Consider the following 17565-nt stretch of genomic DNA (forward strand, 5'->3'; position numbering starts at 1 on the left):
ATAGGATCCTAGAAATTAACTATTGGAGGAGGTGAGGAGAGGGGGAGGAGAGTTCAGTGAGCTAGGTGATGCTGGAGGAGGGGCAGCATCAGTCCGGGGGAAGAAGCAAGGAGAGAAGTCCTGCAGCCTGTCTGTGTGTCGGGTCAGCGCTCTGGGTCATCTGTGGGAAAGGCAAGGAAGGGAAGAAAAATGTCAGAGGTAGCCGGGTTGTTAGCGCAGCTTCAAGCTGTTGCGGAGGTCCACGGCGCGGACTGGCTGCAAAGCCTGATCACCGCCACTCTGCGGGGGGTGCAGCAGGCCCCGGTCGGGTCTAGGCCTGCTTCAACGCGCGCGAGGCGGTCGATACCGCCGGAGCGCTTTAGCCCAGATAATACCCCCAGGTCACAGCGTCGGGTGCGGAGTCCCAGTAGGCCCCCGTCGGGCCCCCCCGCCAAACAATCTCAGTCTGCCACTGCACGGGCGGGGGGCGGGGGGGCGGGAAGCGCGCAGCGCGGGGGAGCCTCTCGGGTGCCCAGGCCTACCTCCCCTGTGTTGGTGCAGGCCCAGATTCACATGGCTGTCCCCGGTGGCGATGTTCCGGTCGGGGGGGCGGCCCGGCGTGGGAAGGACCCTCAGACAGGCGCCGGCCTAGCTCGGTCCACAGGCGGCGGCCTCGCACGCGGTGGGGATGCGTTCAGGGATGCAGATGGAGCGACACCAGGCCAGTCACGTCAGTCGGGAGGTCCCGCCTCCAGGCACCGTTCGGAGTCTGGGAGGGTTGACCGGAGGGGCAGTGGTGCTCAGGCTGCAGCCGCAGTGCTGAGGGATGATCTGATTGAAGAGTTCAGCAGCGATGGAGACGAGAGCCCTCGGGGGGTGGTGGCTCCCATACCTGTCACAACGCCAGCTGTGTCCAGAGGTCGGGGAAGGAGTGAGGAGGTTCGTCAACGACCACACGGGCAGGCGGCGACCGGTTCCAGCAGCAGTGAAGAGGGGGAGCTGCCGGAGGACCCCGCGGAGGATGGACGTTATGGGAACCTGTCGGCTGGAGGACCTTCACGGCCGCGCCGAACCGGTAAGACTACATCTAATGTGGTTGCGGGGGGTAGGGGTGGGGTTAGTGCGCAGGACATTAGTGGGGGGGTGGCGGTGCTTAGTCCCTCAGGGGAGGGGGGTGTGTGGGATGCCTTACGGGAATTGTTACGTAGGCTAGATGGGGGTGCTCCTCAGGTTGCGAGCCCGCTGGGTCCTTGGGTCCCCCCGGTGCCAGTACCCCCCCTCCCGGTTCCTGCCCCCGCCGTTCAGGCGCTGACAGCGGTAGTTGTCCCTCCCCCGGTGCCGGCGAATCCAGGGACAGGCGTGGCAGGGACACAGACGGACAAGGACGGCGTGGGAACGGCGGCGGAACGCAAGGACAAAGACAAGGACAAGGACGGGGACAAGGTGCGGCTGGATGACGCGGCTAGGGGGGAAATTTACATTTGCTTTGAAGGGCCGTTGGGTGCCCATCTTAAGCCAGAGGTGAGGGAGAAAATTCAGAAGGACGAGTTTGTGGAAATATTTTCCCTGCTCCCGTTGGAAAAATTTCACCTCGACCGGGTGAAGCCGGACGAGAGCAAAAAGGATGAGGAAGAAAAACGTCGGTATAGGCTCATTCCGCGGACGTTTACGAATTGGCTACAGGCGTTTGCGATTATGGCTAGCGTGATCGGGGAAAAGGCCCCCGAGAAATGCACGGCCCTATTCTGTTACCTTGATGCCATTCACGAAGCGCATAGGGTGTACGGGGGTCTGGCGTGGTTGAGGTATGACGAACAGTTTCGTCAGCGCAGGGCGGTGCGTCCCTCCATCCGCTGGGACCATAAGGACATTAGCCTGTGGATGAGGTTGATGACCTCGACCAGGGCGGCGGGCCAGTCCTTTCCTGGGGGGGCCGGCGGCGCTTCCTCCGCGGGATCGCCGGCCCTCAAAAAGAAAGGGGTGTGCTGGCAGTTCAACGACGGAACCTGTCGTTTTGGAGGATCATGCCGCTTCAAGCACGAGTGCTCAGGGTGTGGTGGGTCGCACGCGTTCAATAGGTGTTTCAAACAGGGGAAGCGGGCCGGAGATGGCGCTGGAAAAGGGAATGACGCCGGTGAGACTGGAAAGGATGCTGCCTTTTCTAAGTAAGTATCCGGACAGGGCGGCGGCGCGTTTGCTAGAGCAGGGGTTCGGGGAGGGTTTCGTGATTCCGAGTTCGTTGGCGGAGGTCCCTCCGGTGGCGGACAATTTGCGGTCAGCTCTGCGACATCCGGGGGTGGTGTCGGCTAAGCTGGCCAAGGAGGTGGCGCTCGGCCGGATGGCCGGCCCGTTTCGGGAACCACCTGTGGGGGGTTTGGTGGTGTCCCCGTTGGGCGTAGTTCCGAAGAAGGAAGTGGGTCAATTTCGGATGATACATCATCTGTCGCACCCAAAAGGGGGGTCGGTCAACGATGGTATTGATCCGCAGAGTTGTGCGGTTACCTATACATCATTTGATGCGGCGGTGTCTTGGGTTAGAAAGTACGGGAAAGGGGCTTTGATGGCAAAGACGGATGTGGAGTCCGCCTTCAGGCTGTTACCGGTGCACCCCACTAGTTTGCGTTTGCTGGGGTGCCACTGGCAGGGGGAGTATTTTGTTGATCGTTGCCTGCCGATGGGTTGTTCCATATCGTGCGCTTTGTTTGAGACGTTTAGCTCGTTCTTTGAATGGGCGGTCAGGGAAGTGGCGGGGGTGAATTCCGTCATCCACTATTTGGATGACTTCCTGTGCATAGGACCCCCGGACTCCCGCTGTTGCGGGGTTCTGTTGGGTACGGTACAGTATTTGGCGGACCGTTTTGGGATCCCCTTGGCCCCCGACAAAACGGAGGGCCCTGCGTCTGAGCTGGTGTTCTTGGGGATCACCATTGACTCGGTGGCGATGGAATGTAGGCTACCAGAGGATAAGGTGTTGGCTTTGAGGAGGGAGGTCAGTGAGGCCCGGGTGAAGCGGAAGATTCGATTGAAGGAGCTCCAATCCTTGTTGGGGAAGTTAAATTTCGCGTGTCGGATTATTCCCATGGGACGCATTTTCAGCCGAAGGCTTTCAGGGGCCACGGCAGGGGTCCGGGTGCCAAACCATTTTGTGCGCCTGACCAATGAACTGAGAGACGATCTGAGGGTTTGGGGAACGTTCCTGGACTCTTTCAATGGTCGTTCGATGTGGCAGACGGGGCCGGTCAGCAACGCCGACCTGGCTCTATTTACCGATGCGGCGGGGTCAGTGGGCTATGGGGCCTATTTCAACGGACGGTGGAGTGCGGAGCCCTGGCCGGAGTCTTGGAGGGCAGCAGGGTTCCTCCGGAACCTGGTGCTGCTGGAGTTGTTCCCCATAGTGGTGGCGATGGAATTGTGGGGGGAGTTCTTCAGGAATAAAAAGGTGCGCTTCAATTGCGACAACATGGGGGTGGTGTGGGCGATCAACAGCATATCGGCATCCTCGCCCCCGGTGATTAGGTTACTGCGGTACTTGGTACTTAAGTGTCTCAATGTGAATGCCTTGATATATGCTGTGCACATTCCTGGGGTGGATAACAGATTGGCGGATGCTTTATCTCGTTTCCAGTGGGCGGAATTCCGGATCCTGGCGCCAGGGGCAGAGGGGCAGGGGGAACCCTGTCCTCAGAAGTTGTGGGACATTGCACTGGAGTCGCCGCAGGATTGATTCGGCAGTCGATCAGCGAGGGAACGTGGCGAGCTTACTCTAAGGTGTGGCAGGAATGGTCCGCACTGAGGGAGGAGGTAGGAGGGTCGGAAGATCCAGAAGACCTGCAGTCGTTGGTCTTATACTTTGTGTGCTGCAATTACGAGAGGGGAACCTCGGGTGGCGCCATTAGCAAAAAGATGGCGGCATTGGCTTTTTTATTTCAGATGGCGGGCCTCAGGGATTTTACAAAATCCTTTGTGGTGCGCAGGGTGTTAAAGGGATACAGGAAGGGCAGTACTACACGGGATTCCAGGCGTCCGGTGTCGTTCGCGGTCCTGGGTACGGTATTGGGGAATTTGGAAAAGGTTTGCGCATCGCTTTATGAGCAGATACTTTTTCGGGCTGTTTTCGTTCTGGCCTTTTTTGGGGCGTTCAGGGTGGGGGAATTAGTTTCCCCCTCCAAGGTGGTGGGGGGAGGACTACGAATGCAGGACGTTAGGTGCCTGGAGGAATCGGTGGTGATTTGGCTTAGCCGTTCGAAGACGGATCAACTAGGTAGGGGCGTAAAAATAGAGTTGTTCCGGGGGAATTGTCCACTAACGTGCCCGGTTGAGGTGGTAAGGCGGTTTTTGGGCGTTCGCCCACAAGGGGGGGAGGCTCTGTTCATCCATCAAAAAGGGGAATGTTTGTCTCGGTTCCAGTTTACGGCGGTGTTCCGGAAATGTCTGAAGGAGGGGGGTCTAGTCCCGGGAGAATATTCGGCGCATTCGTTTCGAATAGGGGCAGCAACGGAAGCGGCAAGGGGAGGCCTGCCTGCAGATTCTGTAAAGCGGATTGGCAGATGGGAGTCTAATAGATATAAACTGTATGTACGGCCTCATTTGTTGTAAACAATGAGGTATCGGTGGTTGACAATGCTGATGTTAATGTTTTCGGGGGGTTTGTTTTTGGTCCTGCTGGGTATTGTTTTTCTCTTTTATGTCTTTACAGATCCCCAAGGTTGTCTGATTTGGATCCTAGGACATTCATTTGTGTTTTGGGGGGCAAGAAGGGCGGATGTCAAGCCTGGGGGGAGACAGCTGGGGGTGCCCAGGGAGGAAGGAAGGGTACGATGGATAGGGATTAGGGGTCTCATGTGGCAGAAGGTGTTACCCGAAGTTCACAGGGGGGCTAGCTTAGACAGGGCCCCGGACATTTTGGTGATACATGCGGGGGGGAATGATTTGAGCGTCCGGCCGATGCGCCAGGTGATCAAAGACATACAATGGGATATACGCCGACTGCGGGCCTCTTTCCCTGACCTGATCATTGTTTGGTCAGATATTGTGGCTCGCATGGCCTGGAGGGAGGCCAGGTCATTGGAGCGTTTGGATAAGGCCCGGATAAAGGTGAACAGAGAAGTGGGCAGGTTTGTGGTGCAGCAAGGTGGGATAGCGGTTCGCCATTCAGATTTAGAAGTTGAGACTTGGAGGTACCTGAGGGGGGACGGGGTTCATCTCAACCCGATCGGGATCGATCTTTGGGCTCTGGGATTGGAGGAGGGCGTTAGGAGGGCTTTCCTGGTGTGGCGGCGGGCCCAAGTGTGAGGTGGTCCCACTTGTGCCGCGGTGGCGGTGGGTTCCCCTGCCGTTTGGTAGAAATAGACGGTGGTTAGGTAAAAACGGTGGGGGGGCATAGTTACAGGGATGGTGTCTGCCTTGGTGGTCTGGTGTCAGTCTGGACCACCAGGGGAGAAGTGGGTGGGTCTGTGGTCAGCTAGGTCTTCGAGTCGGTAGTCGCGACTGGGGACATGTCGTTAGCTAAGAGGGTACCACAGGCCCAAAAGAGTGATCAGGGGTTGTCAGGGGGACTGACAACCAAGGTATGGTTAAAAGGTTTAACAATTGAGGAATAGGTTAAATATTTAAAGTTGGGTGATATATATATGTATATGATGGTGTATATATATATATATATACAGTTTTTGTATTTGTTAATAAAGGCCTTACCAGGCCATTTTAAATCCAGCAGGTGTCAGTGTGATTATTGGGAAAGGTTTAATGTTAAGGGGTATATGCTTGTATTGGTTGGTGCGGTAAGTTATCCGGCTGCCCTAGTCAAGACAAGTTCGTAGCTGCAATGCAATGGAGGCGGAGGACAGCATGACAGGGTGTAGGGAACTTAGGTGTAGAAAGGGTTAAAGTTAGAGGGGGTGGTTAATAGGATCCTAGAAATTAACTATTGGAGGAGGTGAGGAGAGGGGGAGGAGAGTTCAGTGAGCTAGGTGATGCTGGAGGAGGGGCAGCATCAGTCCGGGGGAAGAAGCAAGGAGAGAAGTCCCACCCTCCCGCCCTAATTATAGGAGTTAGGTGGTTTTGACAGTACAGGATGGCGGTGGGTTCCCCTGCCGTTTGGTAGAAATAGACGGTGGTTAGGTAAAAACGGTGGGGGGGCATAGTTACAGGGATGGTGTCTGCCTTGGTGGTCTGGTGTCAGTCTGGACCACCAGGGGAGAAGTGGGTGGGTCTGTGGTCAGCTAGGTCTTCGAGTCGGTAGTCGCGACTGGGGACATGTCGTTAGCTAAGAGGGTACCACAGGCCCAAAAGAGTGATCAGGGGTTGTCAGGGGGACTGACAACCAAGGTATGGTTAAAAGGTTTAACAATTGAGGAATAGGTTAAATATTTAAAGTTGGGTGATATATATATGTATATGATGGTGTATATATATATATATATACAGTTTTTGTATTTGTTAATAAAGGCCTTACCAGGCCATTTTAAATCCAGCAGGTGTCAGTGTGATTATTGGGAAAGGTTTAATGTTAAGGGGTATATGCTTGTATTGGTTGGTGCGGTAAGTTATCCGGCTGCCCTAGTCAAGTATACGACGGGAAAACCGCTACGGAAACGACGTAAGAACACTGCGACGGGTCCGCGTACGTTCGTGAATTTGCGTATCTCGCTGATTTACATATTATTTATCATAAATCAGCGGGAACACCCCTGGCGCCATTTTTAAATTGAAAAAAAGATCCGACAGTGTAACACAGTGTAACACTGTTAGATCTTAGTCCTATCTATGCGTATCTGATTCTATGAATCAGGCGCATAGATAGGACCAGTGTAAGTCAGAGATACGATGGTGTATCTGTAGATACACCGTCGTATCTCTTTGTGAATCTGGCCCCATGTTGCTTTAGGTGCAAACTAAAGAGCACACGTGCAGTACACACCAAGTAGCTTTAGGTGCAAACTACAGAGCACACGGGCAGTACACACCAAGTATCTTTAGGTGCAAACTACAAAGCACACGGGCAGTACACTCCAAGTAGCTTTAGGTGCAAACTACAGAGCATACGGGCAGTACACACCAAGTAGCTTTAGGTGCAAACTACAAAGCACACGGGCAGTAGCTTTAGGTGCAAACTACAGAGCACACGGGCAGTACACACCAAGTATCTTTAGATGCAAACTACAGAGCACACGGGCAGTACACACCAAGTAGCTTTAGGTGCAAACTACAGAGCATACGGGCAGTACACACCAAGTAGCTTTAGGTGCAAACTACAGAGCACACGTGCAGTACACACCAAGTAGCTTTAGGTGCAAACTACAGAGCACACGGGCAGTAGCTTTAGGTGCAAACTACAGAGCACACGGGCAGTACACACCAAGTAGCTTTAGGTGCAAACTACAGAGCAACCGTGCAGTACACACCAAGTAGGTTTAGGTGCAAACTACAGAGCACACAGCAGGACATACCAAATAGCTTTAGGTGCAAACTACAGAGCAACTGTGCAGTACACACCAAGTAGCTTTAGGTGCAAACTACAGAGCACACGGGCAGTACACACCAAGTAGCTTTAGGTGCAAACTACAGAGCACACGGGCAGTACACACCAAGTAGCTTTAGGTGCAAACTACAGAGCAACTGTGCAGTACACACCAAGTAGATTTAGGTGCAAACTACAGAGCACACGGGCAGTACACACCAAGTAGCTTTAGGTGCAAACTACAGAGCATACAGGCAGTACACCCCAAGTAGCTTTAGGTGCAAACTACAGAGCACACGTGCAGTACACACCAAGTAGCTTTAGATGCAAACTACAGAGCACACATGCAGTACACACCAAGTAGCTTTAGGTGCAAACTACAGAGCACACGTGCAGTACATGCAGCGTCCCACTCAGGACATGTGGGATCTGCAAAAGTATTACTTCTTTGTCATTGCTATATTGCATGTCATTTTGCATTGTATACCTGTGGTATCCCTGTTCATAGGCTGGTCAGGTGTGCTTCATACTTCCCACCACAAGATGGGGATAGCACCACTCTGGGATATCTATCCCAGCTCAGGCTTATCTGTGGTCAGTTGTTCAGTACAGGAAGCAGTGTGCAGAGGGAAAGGAGAATGTGAAGGTGAGAGGAAGTCAGTCCAGAGAAGGGACACATTTAAACTGCTAAAATCAAAGGATAAAAGCCACTAATCGGCAGCAAAGACCTTTGAGTATAAAGGTGAAGGATTTATTAGCCTCCGGCAACCTCACCCATGTCACTGGATTCAAAAGGGACCAGACACAAGTAAGCATTATACTGAACCACAGCCTGAGTCCAGGCCTACTAAAGCCTATTAGCAGTGGATCAGCAGAATTCCTCTATTTACCCAGAGACTGTATTCTACTGGATGTTTGTACTGCAACCAAAACCAGACACAGTAAAAGTTGTGAGTTGTATTCTACCACTGTCTACCTCATTCTTCAACATTGCTACTACAACTGGTTGTACCACCATTAACGGTACTGGCGTCACGACAAATATCATCAAGGGACCCAGCCGCCACAAGCACTCTAAACACCCCTGTCATCACGGGCACCTCAACCACCATCTCGGCTGGCGTTTCCCTATCGCAGAGCGTGCCCCGGAGGATTTCGTGCTGTCTTCCCTTTCACTGTGCGACCGGCCCAGGGAGGCTTTCTGCTAACCGTGAGTAAACCGATGAACTGTATTATTGCTGTCTCTCATCGGCCCACCGTGCACCTCACGTGTTCCCCTGCGGTTCTGGCTCGTCGCATAAAAAAATTGGCGTCACGAACAGGATCATTACCCCTGCGCCTTATCTAAAAGACTGTCGCATCAGAATAAGCCCCTTTGCTTTATTGAGAGACTATTTACTTATTGCATGCTGTGTGGGGCCACAGAACTGTTTAAACTGTTTAAAAGTTGCATGGAAGCGTTATCCCAGTTATCAGCATAAAAATCGCAGCATCCAAAGTGAGAAAATCAGACATTTGTGTGTTAACAAAACTGCATGCAGTATTTGAATTGACTATTTCCATTCACTTAAAATGGCTGCCAGAGACCTTCTTGTCCAAAAATTCCTGCGCCATCACTGTGGATAGGTTAGTGACACCCCCGCAAGAGCGGGAAAGTTTGGTGCCACCCATTCATGCAAAATCGCCTTAAGTTATGTCTCAAGGAAAGTACTCAAGAAGAAACTCTTCAAGAAGAAGCTGTCCAAGAGGAAACACAATCCATAGAACCAGAGCCTACAAAACCATCTGATTCAGAGAATCCACTACAGTCTTTTGGAAAAGCATTATTAGACTCTGATCCTTTACAATGGTTCCTTACACCATGGCTCAATATCTTAGTGCCTGCCAAGACCAATACAACCGCACTTCAACCAGAGGAGCTATCTCAAGAAGTGTCTACTACAGCTCAAGAGACACCAAGTTCCCTGTAAACAAGGCCTGTAGAAACTCAGCCGCTAAGAAGATCTGACAGAACTACAAGAGGACGACCACCTGTCCGTTTGGAGGATTACCTGCACCAGCAGCCGAGAAGTCGACTACCAACCCTGTCATCTCATCGTTGAGTGCATCCTTACGTCGTCTGAAGTTCCAGAGGGAGAAGAAGACTTACTTGGGATATTATGTTTATTTCCTGTAAAGGACTTTTCAAAAGGACTACATACCTACTGTTTTGCAACGTTCAAGCCTGCACCCGGAGATAGACTTTCACGTACCTGAGCCTCCGTGATATTCATCTGTTGACATTTTCCTGTGCCCAGGGAACGGACTCATACCCTGTGAGCCTCCTGAGATGTTATTTTTGTTTTCTTTTCTTTTTCCATCTCATCGTGGACTATTCTGGTTTTGCCATACATACCAGTCTTCAGAGGAAAAACTACACCCCTTTTTGTCACCTTTTGTCACATTTCGTTGTTGCCTGAGATATGTTTGCCTAACCCATTTTACTTGCAGATACAAGAAGTACAAGAATGGGGTTATATTGTCATTTCCTATGCATGCATGCTCTTCCCTTTCTCTTATATCTTACAGGAAGACACAACATCGAGTCAAAAGTGTGCCGAGGTCGACACACGTTTTACCATGGGGGTATGCAGCGTCCCACTCAGGACATGTGGGATCTGCAAAAGTATTACTTCTTTGTCATTGCTATATTGCATGTCATTTTGCATTGTATACCTGTGGTATCCCTGTTCATAGGCTGGTCAGGTGTGCTTCATACTTCCCACCACAAGATGGGGATAGCACCACTCTGGGATATCTATCCCAGCTCAGGCTTATCTGTGGTCAGTTGTTCAGTACAGGAAGCAGTGTGCAGAGGGAAAGGAGAATGTGAAGGTGAGAGAAGGTCAGTCCAGAGAAGGGACACATTTAAACTGCTAAAATCAAAGGATAAAAGCCACTAATCGGCAGCAAAGACCTTTGAGTATAAAGGTGAAGGATTTATTAGCCTCCGGCAACCTCACCCATGTCACTGGATTCAAAAGGGACCAGACACAAGTAAGCATTATACTGAACCACAGCCTGAGTCCAGGCCTACTAAAGCCTATTAGCAGTGGATCAGCAGAATTCCTCTATTTACCCAGAGACTGTATTCTACTGGATGTTTGTACTGCAACCAAAACCAGACACAGTAAAAGTTGTGAGTTGTATTCTACCACTGTCTACCTCATTCTTCAACATTGCTACTACAACTGGTTGTACCACCATTAACGGTACTGGCGTCACGACAAATATCATCAAGGGACCCAGCCGCCACAAGCACTCTAAACACCCCTGTCATCACGGGCACCTCAACCACCATCTCGGCTGGCGTTTCCCTATCGCAGAGCGTGCCCCGGAGGATTTCGTGCTGTCTTCCCTTTCACTGTGCGACCGGCCCAGGGAGGCTTTCTGCTAACCGTGAGTAAACCGATGAACTGTATTATTGCTGTCTCTTATCGGCCCACCGTGCACCTCACGTGTTCCCCTGCGGTTCTGGCTCGTCGCATACACACCATGTATCTTTAGGTGCAAACTACAGAGGACACGGGCAGTAGCTTTAGGTGCAAACTACAGAGGACACGGGCAGTAGCTTTAGGTGCAAACTACAGAGCACACGGGCAGTACACACCAAGTATCTTTAGGTGCAAACTACAGAGCACACATGCAGTACACACCAAGTAGCTTTAGGTGAAAACTACAGAGCAACCGTGCAGTACACACCAAGTAGCTTTAGGTGCAAACTACAGAGCAACCGTGCAGTGCACACAAAGTAGCTTTAGGTGCAAACTACAAAGGACACGGGCAGTAGCTTTAGGTGCAAACTACAGAGCACACGGGCAGTACACACCAAGTATCTTTAGATGCAAACTACAGAGCACACATGCAGTACACACCATGTTGCTTTAGGTGCAAACTAGAGAGCACACGGGCAGTACACACCAAGTAGCTTTAGGTGCAAACTACAGAGCACACGGGCAGTACACACCAAGTAGCTTTAGGTGCAAACTACAGAGCAACTGTGCAGTACACAACAAGTAGCTTTAGGTGCAAACTACAGAGCACACGGGCAGTACACACCAAGTAGCTTTAGGTGCAAACTGTAACGGTCACCACCGTTTACGACCTTCCATCCACGACAACAGCTCATCTGACACACAGACAGACCAGCAGGCATCCCATTTTCCCAGAATCAAGACGAGACACGCAGCTCTGTACTTGTTCCAAATGTAATGATACTTTAATGATTTCTCTCAGTCTTTTTATATAGTACAACAGGTCACAGAATTTACAGGAACAATCAAACTGTCCCCCCCCCCAATCACACACTAAGGCTAATTACTAAACATTCCTCAATTACTAACAACAAAAGCCTTCACCCACTCCGTCTCCGCATACCTCTTGACACCTCTGAGCATCAATAGATTGTAGACAGGGTTATCACACATAAGCAGTCTTTAGTATGCATAATTAGAGTTCTGGGAGCAGACCTGGGATTAACACCTGTCCGTTACAACACCTTTACACAAGGACAATGGAATGTCCTCAAAGCCCTGATGCAATTAGCATGTCACTAGACTAATCATAGAAATGAGTCATAGAATATTGACTGGTTGGGGTCACAATTAACCAACATCTTGTAGTCTCTCAAGATCCTGCAATATGAACTGTCCGTGATGTCAAATCTCATGTAATCCATGAATTACGATTCACTTGCCACTCCATGCCCAAAGGGCACAGAGTGGACTCAGACCCAAGAGTTATCAGTGACGCTGACATAGGAGTATCCCCCATCCTCACAAAGTCTTTGGGTGTCACGGGTCATTCCGTTACACAAACTACAGAGCATACGGGCAGTACACACCAAGTAGCTTTAGGTGCAAACTACAGAGCACACGGACAGTACACACCAAGTAGCTTTAGGTGCAAACTACAGAGCATACGGGCAGTACACACTACACACCAAGTAGCTTTAGGTGCAAACTACAGAGCACACGTGCAGTACACACCAAGTAGCTTTAGGTGCAAACTACAGAGCACACGGGCAGTACACACCAAGTAGCTTTAGGTACAAACTACAAAGGACACGGGCAGTAGCTTTAGGTGCAAACTACAGAGCACACGGGCAGTACACACCAAGTATCTTTAGATGCAAACTACAGAGCACACATGCAGTACACACCAAGTAGCTTTAGGTGCAAGCTACAGAGCACACGTGCAGTACACACCAAGTAGCTTTAGGTGCAAACTACAGAGGACACAGACAGTAGCTTTAGGTGCAAGCTACAGAGCACAGGGGCAGTACACACCAAGTAGCTTTAGGTGCAAACTACAGAGCAACCGTGCAGTACACACCAAGTAGCTTTAGGTGCAAACTACAGAGCACACGGGCAGTACACACCAAGTAGCTTTAGGTGCAAACTACAGAGCAACTGTGCAGTACACACCAAGTAGCTTTAGGTGCAAACTACAGAGCACACGGGCAGTACACACCAAGTATCTTTAGGTGCAAACTACAGAGCACACATGCAGTACACACCAAGTATCTTTGGTGAAAACTACAGAGCACACGTGCAGTACACACCATGCTGCTTTAGGTGCAAACTATAGAGCACACGTGCAGTACACACCAAGTAGCTTTAGGTCCAAACTACAGAGGACACGGGCAGTAGCTTTAGGTGCAAACTACAGAGCACATGGGCAGTACACACCAAGTAGCTTTAGGTGCAAACTACAGAGCAACCGTGCAGTACACACCAAGTAGCTTTAGGTGCAAACTACAGAGCAACTGTGCAGTACACACCAAGTAGCTTTAGGTGCAAACTACAGAGCACACGGGCAGTACACACCAAGTAGCTTTAGGTGCAAACTACAGAGCACACGTGCAGTACACACCAAGTAGCTTTAGGTGCAAACTACAGAGCAAACGTGCAGTACACACCATGTTGCTTTAGGTGCAAACTAGAGAGCACTCGTGCAGTACACACCAAGTAGCTTTAGGTGCAAACTACAGAGCACACGTGCAGTACACACCAAGTAGCTTTAGGTGCAAACTACAGAGCACACATGCAGTACACACCATGTTGCTTTAGGTGCAAACTACAGAGGACACGGGCAGTAGCGTTAGGTGCAAACTACAGAGCAACCGTGCAGTACACACCAAGTATCTTTAGGTGCAAACTACAGAGCACACGGGCAGTACACACCAAGTATCTTTAGGTGCAAACTACAGAGCAACTGTGCAGTACACACCAAGTAGCTTTAGGTGCAAACTACAGAGCACACATGCAGTACACACCAAGTAGCTTTAGGTGAAAACTACAGAGCACACGGGCAGTACACACCAAGTAGCTTTAGGTGCAATCTACAGAGCACACGGGCAGTACACACCAAGTAGCTTTAGGTGCAAACTACAGAGCACACGTTCAGTACACACCAAGTAGCTTTAGGTGCAAACTACAGAGCACACGTGCAGTACACACCAAGTAGCTTTAGGTGCAAACTACAGAGCACACGTGCAGTACACACCAAGTAGCTTTAGGTGCAAACTACAGAGCACACGGGCAGTACACACCAAGTAGCTTTAGGTGAAAACTACAGAGCAACCGAGCAGTACACACCAAGTAGCTTTAGGTGCAAACTACAGAGGACATGGCAGTAGCTTTAGGTGCAAACTACAGAGCACACGTGCAGTACACACCAAGTAGCTTTAGGTGCAAACTGCAGAGGACATGGGCAGTAGCTTTAGGTGCAAACTACAGAGCATACAGACAGTACAAACCAAGTAGCTTTAGGTGCAAACTACAGAGCAACCGTGCAGTGCACACCAAGTAGCTTTAGGTGCAAACTACAAAGGACACGGGCAGTAGTTTTAGGTGCAAACTACAGAGCACACGGGCAGTACACACCAAGTAGCTTTAGGTGCAAACTACAGAGCACACGGGCAGTACACACCAAGTAGCTTTAGGTGCAAACTACAGAGCACACGTTCAGTACACACCAAGTAGCTTTAGGTGCAAACTACAGAGCACACGTGCAGTACACACCAAGTAGCTTTAGGTGAAAACTACGGAGGACACGGGTAGTAGCTTTAGGTGCAAACTACAGAGCACACATGCAGTACACAGCAAGTAGCTTTAGGTGCAAGCTACAGAGCACACGTGCAGTACACACCATGTTGCTTTAGGTGCAAACTAGAGAGCACACGTGCAGTACACACCAAGTAGCTTTAGGTGCAAACTACAGAGGACACAGACAGTAGCTTTAGGTGCAAGCTACAGAGCACACGGGCAGTACACACCAAGTAGCTTTAGGTGCAAACTACAGAGCAACCGTGCAGTACACACCAAGTAGCTTTAGGTGCAAACTACAGAGCACACGGGCAGTACACACCAAGTAGCTTTAGGTGCAAACTACAGAGCACATATGCAGTACACACCAAGTATCTTTAGGTGCAAACTACAGAGCACACGTGCAGTACACACCATGCTGCTTTAGGTGCAAACTATAGAGCACACGTGCAGTACACACCAAGTAGCTTTAGGTGCAACCTACAGAGGACAGGGGCAGTAGCTTTAGGTGCAAACTACAGAGCACATGGGCAGTACACACCAAGTAGCTTTAGGTGCAAACTACAGAGCACACGTGCAGTACACACCAAGTAGCTTTAGGTGCAAACTACAGAGCACACGTGCAGTACACACCAAGTAGCTTTAGGTGCAAACTACAGAGGACACGGGCAGTAGCTTTAGGTGCAAACTACAGAGCACACGGGCAGTACACACCAAGTAGCTTTAGGTGAAAACTACAGAGCAACCGTGCAGTACACACCAAGTAGCTTAGGCCCCATTCACACCTAAGCGACAAAACGCCCGACGCGGGACGCTTCTGTCGCTTGAGGGGAGAATTCCCATTGCCGTCTATGGAGATGGTTCACATCTCATAGACGCGCAACGCCTGTCGCCTGAAAAAAAGTCTCGGACCCTTTTTTTCACGCGACAGGCGCGTTTTCCCATAGACAGCAATGGGAATACTTTAGAAAAAAAAAAAAAAAAAAAAAGATACATTTGTAATTGCGGCAAATCTGCCGCTACACGCGTACGCGGCTGTCGCTTAGGTGTGAATGCAGCCTTAGGCGCAAGCTACAGAGGACACGGGCAGTAACTTTAGGTTGTTGTGAAAATTTAAGGATGTATTTAATATGTATTGTCATAGTGTCACCCAGTCTTAGTACTTCCGCAACCCGCTATAAATAGAACTGACTGGGGCAGTCTGAGGCTGGTTGAATCTCGTCTGGTAGTAGAAAATGTCTTGAGGTTGGAGTGTGATGTTTGCGGCGTGGGCGTATGTCCGCCGGCGAGGGGCCCTCTGTGCATTTAGCACCGACGATGGTTGAGGAGGGGATGCGCTCACTTATCTGGGTCTTGTCTGATCAGCATGTCTTGGGATTCGTAGTGTACGCCTGTAGATAGCCTCCATTACACCTTTAATAAGGGTATAATCTGGATATGCATTATTCTATGGAATGGCGCAGATTAAGGTTTCTATTAGCGATTAATATGAGAGCTTGTGATCGTTTCTGGAGGAAGGGGGGCACATGCACTCCCTGCCCTGACACACCCATAAGACTTTAGCCAGCATTGTATGTATTTCTATTCATTGTATTGTATTTATTGTATTTATTGTATTATATTCTATTCATGTATTCTATGGGACTTCCTGTCTGAAGGAATGTCCTTATATGGAGTTTGCTGTGTTGAGCCCACATGCTGTGACATCACTTCCCATGGAGGAGGTCACATGCTGTGACATTGTGATAGACTTGAAACTAAAATGAAAAATGTTATGTTATAATTAGAAATATTAAAGTGTTTTTCGGTTTATATTTCTTTAATTTCGGTTAATATTTCCATATTTCCTTTGTATATGCATATGTATGTATGAGAATGATCAATGCTACCTATTTTCCTTGATGATTTTATATAAGATATGTTTACTGTGTTTCAAAAGTGTTTTCCACTCCATTTTCTTCTTGCTGCTACCTCCCATCAAAGGAATTCTTGCTACATGATGTTGGACTGCTTATGCCTTTATAAGGCAATACCCTTGCTTCTTGCGTATGGATATCTAAAAAAGGACTATTTTCTGGACTTATAACCAAAGGACTTCCTGTCCCTGCCCCTGTTCTTGGACAAGCCCCTTTCCTGCCCATCTCATTAAGGACTCCTTGTAGGCTTCATTAGGAAGCCACTGTGATTTAATTTCGAACAAAGACTCTTGCCATGTGCTTACAGGAGGGGAGGGAAAGTGGGTGGATCCATGGTGATTGGGAGGGATTGATGGGTGTGTATTCTGTGATGTCATGAGGTCAATAAATCTAAGATGAGAGGGCCGCCTCCCTCTCTTCTCTTCCTTCACTCTTCTCTCATTCTCCTGCTGCACTCTGTCCTGTGTGTGTGTTTGTCTCTCTCTTATTTCAACAGATTATGCCAGTGAGACACTGCAAGCCTCTCCTGTATTGAGACAGGAATCAGTCTACATCATTTTGGCCCCAACGTGTGCTTTTTGGACTTCAAGGCCGGCCTGAGTGGACGCACAAGAAGCTGGCTGAGAATTGAGGGACCGTCTACCATTGAATGGGGAGTCATGAACCCCTAAGCACGGTAAGTGCAAGTTTTTGACTCCTTACGTTGTGTTTCGAGCTAGACGCCCTATATTCCCATACAGCTGCGTCTACAAAAATTCCGAGCCTTTTGTCCAAAACTTTTTTAAACAAAAGCGAACCCTCAGGCTTGCGCTGGTTCACTGCTATTTTTTTTTTGTTGGTATCTTGTGTTTTCTCTGTCCGTTCGTTTGGTTCTGCAAGGGGTAGATAGAACTGGGGTTTTGCTTGGCTTGGTGAGCCGAGATTTGGCCTGGCACGGTTGGTCAGGATTTGGGGGTTGGGGGAACTGGGGTTTAGATAACATTGGGGTTAAACTTTAGATAAAACTGGGGATTATACAGTATGTATGTAGTGTTATTTGTTTTAAACATTGAGTCAGCTATTTCCAATCTGTCCTTGCTTTAAATTTCGCGGGTTTTTTTTTTTTGCTTCTCCTTTGTGAGAA

At 49.7% G+C, this 17565-nt stretch overlaps 2 protein-coding genes across 3 annotated transcripts in view; one reads left to right on the plus strand and one right to left on the minus strand.

Moving 5' to 3' along the window:
* NLRC4 (NLR family CARD domain containing 4) overlaps nt 1–17565 on the minus strand; it is an 806697-nt gene that overhangs the window by 106631 nt on the left and 682501 nt on the right. The window lies entirely within an intron of this gene.
* Nucleotides 275–6424, plus strand: LOC120937481. 2 transcript variants are annotated; one of them, XM_040350745.1, is made up of 3 exons: nt 451–1054; nt 4676–5318; nt 6079–6424. In XM_040350745.1, the coding sequence occupies exons 1-2, from the start codon at nt 553–555 to the stop codon at nt 5269–5271; spliced, it is 1098 nt and encodes a 365-aa protein (XP_040206679.1). In that variant the 5' UTR covers nt 451–552; the 3' UTR covers nt 5272–5318; nt 6079–6424. The 2 variants fall into 2 exon arrangements, with proteins under 2 accessions (XP_040206680.1, XP_040206679.1); XM_040350746.1 differs by lacking the exon at nt 6079–6424 and having other exon boundaries at nt 275–1054; nt 4676–5664.

This window comes from Rana temporaria, chromosome 4 (assembly GCF_905171775.1).
Source record: "Rana temporaria chromosome 4, aRanTem1.1, whole genome shotgun sequence".
Lineage (NCBI taxonomy): Eukaryota > Metazoa > Chordata > Amphibia > Anura > Ranidae > Rana > Rana temporaria.

Bases quoted from the DNA above. Each gene is read 5' to 3' on its own strand.
- LOC120937481 (XM_040350746.1), top strand. From the start codon at position 553: ATGGCTGTCCCCGGTGGCGATGTTCCGGTCGGGGGGGCGGCCCGGCGT. The intron at 1,055-4,675 runs GTAAGACTACAT...ATGTCTTTACAG, and splicing joins TTCACGGCCGCGCCGAACCG to ATCCCCAAGGTTGTCTGATT.